Raw genomic sequence first — 8,936 nt, 5'->3', positions numbered from 1 at the left:
TTTTTTGCCTGATATTAATATCTTGTAACATTAAGACACATAACATTTGTTCAGTTTCAAAGGAAAACAGTCTTATATATGCAATATTACCCATATTCATATTTCACATGAGGTTTTACTATGCTATACAGTAGAGTCCCATGTTAAATATTTTAGCTTTCCTTCTAGTAATATATCTTAGACTTTCCTTTTTTTTAAAAAAAGATTTTATTTATTTATTTATTTCTCTCCCCTCCCCCCCACCCCGGTTGTCTGTTCTCTGTGTCTTTTTGCTGTGTCTTGTTTCTTTGTCCGCTTCTGTTGTTGTCAGCAGTGCAGGAATCTGTGTCTCTTTTTGTTGTCTTCTTGTGTCAGCTCTCCGTGTGGGTGGCGCCATTCTTGGGCAGGCTGCACTTTCTTTTGCTCTGGGTGGCTCTCCTTTCGGGGCACACACCTTGCGCGTGGGGCTCCCCTATGCGGGGACAGCCCTGTGTGGCAGGGCACTCCTTGTGCGCATCAGCACTGCACGTGGGCCAGCTCCACATGGGTCAAGGAGGCCCGGGGTTTGAACCGCGGACCTCCCATGTGGTAGACAGATGCCCTAACTGTTGGGCCAAGTCCGTTTCCCATAGACTTTCCTTTTCAACCACTGTCAGACCCATATAATTGCACTGTTAGTTACAAACACCATGATGTGCTTTCATTTTTTCTATTCATTTCCAAAAATTACAAACAACCTTTTTTTCCCTGAGTTCAGCCATGATAAACCCTCAGCCTTCCATTCTCTAACCTGATTCTATTTTCTGGTGACCTATATTCTAGTTATTAGCTCCATGAGTTTACACAATATATTTAGTTCATAGTAGCATAATCATATAGTATTTGTCCTTTTGTGTCTGGCTTGTTTCACTCAACATAATGTCTCCCAGATTCATCCAGTTTGTCATATGCTTTATGACTTCAATTCTTCTGACAGCTGCATAATATTCCATTGTGTATATACCAGCTTGTTTATCCATTCATCAATGGCTATGAACATCGGTGTGCAGATGTCTGTTCTGTCACTGCTTTCAGATCTTCTGGGTATGTATCTAGCAGTTGGATTGCCAGGTCATGTGGCAAGTCTATTTTGTCATTTTTTCTTTTTTTTTTTCTTTCTTTGTTGTTTCCCTATTCTGATTTCTTTTTTTGATCTTTTTTGGCTTTTTTTTTTTTTTACCAAACAATTTTTTTATTGTCGTTTTAAAAAAAGATAATAGAACACACAAAATTGGCATTATTTTTAATGTTCTATTTTTGATGGATATATGAGGAAGGCTACTTTCTTCTTAAACTATTTTTGCCCTCAGTTTAGTAACTAATTCATTTTCAAATTAAAATGAAACATTTTTAATGGTGTCTTAGTTCGCCACAGGGTTGCCAATGCAATATACCAGAAATGTGTTGGCATTTATAATGGGAATTTTATTAGGGGAAAATCTTATAGTTCTGAGGCTGTGAAATGTCTGAATCAAGGCATCGTAAGAGATGCTTTCTAACCAAGGTTGGCTACTGGTGATCCTAGCATCCTGCCCCGTGGTTAGGCAAGACGGCAGCAGATCTCTGCCCAGGTCCCTGGCATCCCCTCCAGGCTCACCAGCTCCTGGAGCTCAGCAGTGGGTGATCAGGCATCTCTCCCTGGTCCCATTTCCTTGAGCCTCTTGGTATTTCTCTGTTTTGTGTAGCTGTACGCAAACCTGGAGTCCTTTTTCTCACATGGCAGGGCAAAAATGGCAGAACTCTCTTTTCTGTGTCTCTCTCTCTCCCTGTGTGTTCTCAGTTTTATATAAGACCCAGCCAGAGGGTAGGCCTTGCTTCCCTGATGCAGTCCAATCACAGGGCCCCACACCCACGTGAATGGATTAGTTCAAAGGACATGATCTTTTCTGGGATTCACAAAAGTTCAAACTGTTACAAATGCTATCAAATTCTTGCTACCCTTCAGAATTCAGAACCAAATACTTTTACTGAGTCTCCTTGCTTCTCATGGCAATATAGTTATTTGCATGGGCTCAACAAGAATCTGTCCTGTTTACCAGGGGTGTGGTCTGATCAATTAGTTGGTTTTTCAATAGGATCTCTTTTGGAAGAGGGAAGACGATGCAAATCCCTTTCCTTGAAGGAAATGGACTTGAAATGGATGCAGAAGTAACCTAGAAAAGGTAAAGAAGATAAATTTCCAAGAGAAAGAAAAGCTTATGTGATCAGAAGTATTCTAGCGTGGGAGAGTGTGGGCTATGATGTGGACCATTGACTATGGGGTGCAGTGATGCTCAGAGATGTACTTACCAGGTGCAATGGATGTGTCATGATGATGGGAGAGAGTGTTGCTGTGGGGGGAGTGGGGGGTGGGGGCGGTGGGGTTGAATGGGACCTCATATTTTTTGAAAGTAATTTTTAAAAAATAAATAAGTAATTAAAAAAAAAGAAATATTCTAGAATCTCCTCCTATCATGTGAAAATAGAAGTTGATTGAGTGCTTGTACACCCCACACAGAGTAGGAAATATCCAATGCCTCCCAGTAGGGCTGTGAGTAGATCTTGAGGAAATACATTAAGGTTGGTTAAAATGAGAAAACAGTAGATTCTGAAACAAGGAACACAGGAAAACACAGAAGAGAGAACTTCATCTTAAAATCCTGGCAGAATCTTTAGGGGTTGAAAAAAAGTCTTCCAGAAATAATAATTATACCACAGAAAGAAAATACATCCCACATTGAAAGCAGAGCAGGGTGGGAATGGCTGGACCTGGAGGGGAGGGGTCTCTTGCTGCAAGACATTGCAGAGCTTCTCACCTAGAAAAGAGACCCCTCCCTGGACCCAGTCCAGAGTCTGCTGAGATTTTTTAAAAAAATTAATCTTATTTAAGTCAACAAATAAAGAAAAAGTTCTCAAAAGCTTTGGAAAGGCCTTTAAAAATAAAGTTTTCCAAAACCTAAAAAAAAAAAAAGGAAAAAAAGAAAAAAGAATTTCCTACAGGGAGTTGGATGTGGCTCAAGTTATTGAGCTCCCGCCTACCACACAGGAGGTCCTGGGTTCAGTTCTGGTGCCTCCTGGAGAAGATGAGTAAGACAGCAAGCAGGTACGATGGGCAGGTGCTGTGAGCTGATGCAACAAGATGATGATGCAACAAGGAGACACAAAGAGGAAAGGCTATGAGAAACACAACAAAGCAGGAGGCTGATGAGGTGGCTCAAGTGATTGAGTGATTCTCCCACATGGGAGGTCCTGGGTTCAGTTCCTGTGTGCCTCCTAAAGAGAAGACGAGCAGGCACAGAGAGCACACAGAACATGGACATAGAGAGTAGACAGCAAGCACAAACAATGTGGCGGGGGGGAATAAATAAATAAATCTTGAAAAAAAGAGAGAATTTCCTACATCTCTAAACACTGTATATCCACGAGGCAATTACTTCCACATCTCCCTGCAGTAACCTCTGAACTATTTTCTGTCTCTATGAATAAGTTATTTGTAGATATTTCATATAAATGAAATCATACAGTACTTGAACTCATGTGCCTTGCTTATTACATTCGAGATTCTATTTTCAAGGTTCATCCATGCTACAACATGTCTCAGAGCTTCATGGCTGAGAGGTTTTATTCTCTGTGTCCCCTCACTGCCACTCAAGGTTCTCCTCTATGCTAATGATGAAGGAAAGTTGCTTCTGTTTTCACAGATTCTCAGTGACCTCTCCTCTGCCACACCTCTGTCCCCAGTCTCTGGCATTAAACATTCAAGGGAAGGGAGCCTCCTGCAAAGTTCTCTGCTCATCTCAGCTATTGCAACGAACACTTTCCCAAGGAAAGGTCGAGAAGAAAACGGGGGAGTAAGGGCAAGGGACTTTATCAACCTGAACCCCAGTTTCCTCATCTGTACAATGGAAAGAAACCTCAAAACATTTCTTGTGAGAATTAAACTGAATAGACAAGCGTTATCTCCCCATGGTAGGTCCTAAGAAAGAAAGTTTTTAGTATTGCCAACCCTCATTCTCTCCAAAGCCTGAAAGCTGAGCAAATGCCTTCCTGTGTTTAGCCTAACACTCATAACCCAATCTGTACTCTTTTCCCTCTTCCTTCAACAGAGATAATTCTTTCCAAGGAAGAAATATTTTGCATTTATTGCAAATATGTACAAAGACAGGTACAATGCTTAGATGGATGAATATAAATGTTTTCAAATAACAGCTAAATTCCGTGATTTCTCATCCAATCTTTATCTCCCAAAGGGGAAACTGTTTGCTAGTTCTCCTGTTACCTAACAAAAGGGTTAAAAAGTGGCAAGTTATGCACAAAAGTGTTTATATACAGCACTTACATGTATATTTGCTATGTGCCAGATATTGTGAGTACACAAATAAAGAATTCTTTACCCCTTTTCATGAATATCAAAGATTTCATATTTTTATTCCGTGAAGAAATTATTATAAAGTTTGCAATTACAAAGGGTGAAAGGTGGGAACTCTCTGAAGAGCATTATATAGGCTTATATTCTATCACCTGGAAGCTTTTCATCTAATACTGTCATGTGAGGCTACACTAGTGTGGCATGAAATAATAAAGAAACAAGTGATATCTATATATACACATAAGGAATATAGCACTGTGCCTGAATAAATGGTAGATATTAGCAAGAAGAGTTAGGTAGTTAAATTCAGGGTGTCCCCTTTTAGTAGAAGTTAATTCCAGTTTTTAATAAATGTTAATCCCAATGGTTTACTTCTGAATGTAGTGCTTGAGTTTACAAATTCCTACATTCCTTTTCATTGTATTTCACAAAATAGCATGTGCACAAAAGATTGGAAAGAATTAGGTGGTTTTCCACAAGAGTTAGGGAGCACTGCTTTAGGGTGTAAAAGCCTGCCAAGCCCGCAGTGACCCTCCCAGCACCCTCAGAGTGAGCAGGTGTCATGCTTTTCATTATGAAACTGAGACTCACACAGAGTGACTTATTTTTGCAACATCACATAGCCAGGAGGTGGCCGAACCAGGTACTGGATGTTCTGGCCTTCAGTGATGGCTGCCAATCTTACAGCGGTCCAGCCCCTTCCTCAGTGCCCCCATCACTTCTCGGTTCCTCAAGCTATAAATGAGGGGGTTGAGCATAGGTGTAAGGACTGTGTAGAAGACAGAGACCACCTTGTCATGGCTAGGGACCCGGTAGCGCTTAGGCCTCAGGTAGATGAACATGGCTGCCCCATAGAAGAGGGATACAGCTGTCAAGTGGGAGGAACAGGTGGCCAGAGCCTTTTTCTGTGCCTGAGCAGAGTTCATATGGAGCACAGTCCCGAGGATGCGGGCATAAGAGGCCACGATGATGGAGAAGGGAAGGAAGAGCATGAAGACACAGCAAGCATATATCACCTTTTCAAAAATGGATGTGTCTACACAGGCCAGCTTCAACAAGGAGAGCATCTCGCAGAAGAAGTGGTCCACTTTCCTGGAGCCACAGTAAGGGAAGGTCATTACTACCACCATCTGGATCAAACCATCTATTATCCCAAAGACCCAGGAGCTTCCAACAATCTGGAGACAGACTCTCTGACTCATGAGGATGGGATAATGAAGTGGGTGGCTAATAGCTATGTAGCGGTCGTAAGCCATGAGTCCTAGTAAAAGACCCTCAGAGCCCACAAGGGTGACAAAGAGGCCGATTTGAATACCACAACCCACAAAGGAAATGGACTTCCTGCCAGACAGGAAGTTGACAGCCATCTTTGGCACATTGGTACAAACCAACATGAGGTCCATGAGAGAAAGTTGGCTGAGGAAGAAGTACATGGGTGTATGAAGTCGAAGATCGACGTAGATGAGGAAGATGAGGAGGACATTCCCACAGAGAGCAACCGTGAAGACCACCATGACCACAGAGAAAAGAACAAGGTCAGCTGGACTGAAGGTAAAGATTCCCTGCAGGACAAAATCCTCTGTGGATGAGTGGTTGAACCAGGTCCCCATGACTTAGTTGTTCCTGGTCACCTGAGAATATTTACAAAAAATTATTGAATTGACTGACATTTCTTTATTCAACCCTGCATTTTACTTTCTTTCAGCCAGCTGTTTTCTTTGTAACTCAACAGGCCTCAACAACATAAGCTTTGGGACATAGAAGTAGAGTCCTCCATATCCCCAAGACATAGAAAAATGAACTCTCCTAGCTCATTGAATTGGATTACATATCTATATTTGCAAGTATCCATACCAAGCAAAGTAGTAACTGAGTTATTTTATGTGTTATAGGATCTCTGAATCCTCCTTCAGCAAAGTCTTGGCTTTGCCATTTGACACTGACTCTTCCATTTGGGATCACATGGAATTGGTAAACAAGTTCTAACAGGGCTTGGACCATTTCATTCCTGAGATAATTTATATTACAAAAACATGTTTTACGTTGGGGTTTAAGATATATTTAGGGGATTTGAATCTCTGGACCGACAATGTGATAGCCAGGTCCTGAGCCTCAACAGACTCCAGCACCTACAAACTGTTTTATTGGACTTACCACACTCAGCTAAGATGGAGTTGAAGAAGGACAACCACCACACCATGGAGCCTAGAGTGATTACAACTGAAAGTGGGAGGATTGCATCCAGCATCCATGTGGAATCTGAGCCTCCTCTTGACATAGAGGTGCAATGGACACAACCAATCCAATGTCCACATAGAAGAGGTGGCATGGAATTGGGAAAAGTGGACATGGTGGACGATGGGTATGGGGAAGGGCAGGAGGAGATGAGAGATGGAGGCATCTTTGGGACATGGAGCTGCCCTGGATGGTGCCTCAGAGGTAATCACCGGACATTGTAAATCCTCACAGGGCCCACTGGATGGAATGGAGGAGAGTATGGGCCATGATGTGAACCATTGTCTATGAGGTGCAGAGGTGCCCAAAGATGTACTTACCAAATCCAATGGATGTGTCACGATGATGGAAACGAGTGTTGTTGGGGGGGGAGAGGGGGGGTGGGGGGGGTGGGGATGAATGGGACCTCACATATATATTTTTAATGTAACATTATTACAAAGTCAATAAAAAAAAAAAAGAGTTAAGGGACTAGAAAAAACATGTAGTTCTATAATTTATATGTAGTATATATAAATATGCATATTTTGTATATAATAAATAATAAAAGAAAAAATAAAACTAAAAAAAAAAAAACAAAAAAAAAAACATGTTTTAGGAGGTATTGGGCACTGAACACAAGACCTCGTACATAGGGAGCAGGAGTTCAGTCACTGAGCTACATCACCTCCCCAATAAGAGTTGTTTTTTTCATTTGTTTTTAGGAGGTACCAGGGATTGAATCTAGGACCTCGCCCATGTGAAGCAAGCACTCAACCACTTGAGCTACATTTGCTCCCCAAGGGTTTTTTATTATTATTATTCTAGTAACATACATACAACATAAAATTTCCCATTTTAACCACTTTTGAGTATACAATTCAGTGGTGTTAATTATTTATAATGTTGTGCTACCACGACTTGCTCTTTAGTCTGGATATTTTTCTCTATGTTTTGAGTGTTTATTATGTTAGCCACCCTGCTGTGTTTATAATATAGACAAAGAAAGTCCTTCTTTAGTGCTCCATGTGAGAAAGGAAGAGTTGTAATAGGATGACATTGTTGTCAATCATATTAGGAGTGGCAGGAAAGCCAAAGGGTCAGTGGGAGAAGCAACAACCTGGTTCACAAACCTCTTAAGAACAATAGGGTCTCGAGGTGTGCTCAGACTTTTAAAAATAACGTGAGGATCAGTGCCTCAGTAAAAGTAGACTGATAAACCAGGACAGGTAATATCTGCTGACTTAGCTGTTATTAGTAGAAGTCAAAGAACTTTCTTTATAATAGCATTCCAATTGATTTTTTCCATCTGGATTTCTGAACCATTTACTCATTGCTTTATAAAAGTTTCAATTAATTTATTTGGGGCCAGTCAGGGAAAAGGGATTTCCCTTGTTCTTTGGTCAAGATTTTTCTCTAAACTCCTTATTATGGAGAGGAACCAGAGACATGGTTTGATTTTACATGGATAGAAGCCAAATCATGAAATAAAAGTCATGCATATTAAAAAAAGAAAAAAATACCTCCCTGGGTGATAATAATATCTGAACCCCAATACAAGGAAAGGAATAAATAATTACAAAAAACTGAGTGGCAAACATCACCATATTCTGCCAACAACTCTTTTATCACTGGCCTCATAGTCTCACCCAGTTGAACCTTATCTTCACCCTCAATGGCATTTCCAGTTCCTTTGGGTCTCTCCCTCTTCTCAGATTCCATCACCATCCTTTTTTTTTTTAGAAGGTACCAGGGATTGAACCTAGGACTTCATATATGGGAGGCAGGAGATCAACCACCGAGCTATATCCACTCCCTCCTCATGATCCTTCTAATTTCATTTGTCCCTTTATACATCCAGGGGCTGCCCTATCAGGCATTATTTATGGTTCCGTAAGTGGCACTACAGTGCAATATTTCTTCATTAACTTTGTATTAGTTATCAATTGAATAAATACTCCCAAAATGTAGCCGCTTAAAATAACAGACATTTTTAATCTCTCTGGGTTTCTGTGGGTCAGGAGTCTGTGTGCAGCTTAGCTGGGTGCATAGGGCTTAAGGTCTTTCATGAGGTTGCAGTTAAGCTGTCAGTCCAGCTGCAGTCCTCTCAAGCTGCTGAAGGAGGATCCACTTCCAAGATCACTCATGTGGCTACTGACAGTCCTTGTTCCCTCTCCACAGGGCTGCCTCACAGCATGGCAGCTGACTTCCCCCAGGATGAGTGACCCAAGAGTGAGAGCAAAAACACCCTAGGTAGAAGCCACAGTCATTTATAACATAATACTGGAAGTGACATCCCATTAGCTCTGCTGCATTCTGTTCTTTAGAAGTGAGTCATTTACATCCAGTCTACACT

At 41.3% G+C, this 8,936-nt stretch overlaps 1 protein-coding gene across 1 annotated transcript; it reads right to left on the bottom strand.

Moving 5' to 3' along the window:
• Positions 1-5,028: 5,028 nt before the first annotated feature.
• On the bottom strand, positions 5,029-5,976 carry LOC101439213 (olfactory receptor 2V2). Its single transcript, XM_004468587.1, has one exon. It carries the CDS (start codon positions 5,974-5,976, stop codon positions 5,029-5,031), a length of 948 nt encoding a protein of 315 aa, XP_004468644.1.
• Positions 5,977-8,936: the final 2,960 nt, after the last annotated feature.

The sequence above is a fragment of the Dasypus novemcinctus genome, chromosome 2 (assembly GCF_030445035.2).
Source record: "Dasypus novemcinctus isolate mDasNov1 chromosome 2, mDasNov1.1.hap2, whole genome shotgun sequence".
Lineage (NCBI taxonomy): Eukaryota > Metazoa > Chordata > Mammalia > Cingulata > Dasypodidae > Dasypus > Dasypus novemcinctus.
Note: the sequence above shows the minus strand (reverse complement) of the source record. Positions and strands in the feature narration are given on the sequence as shown.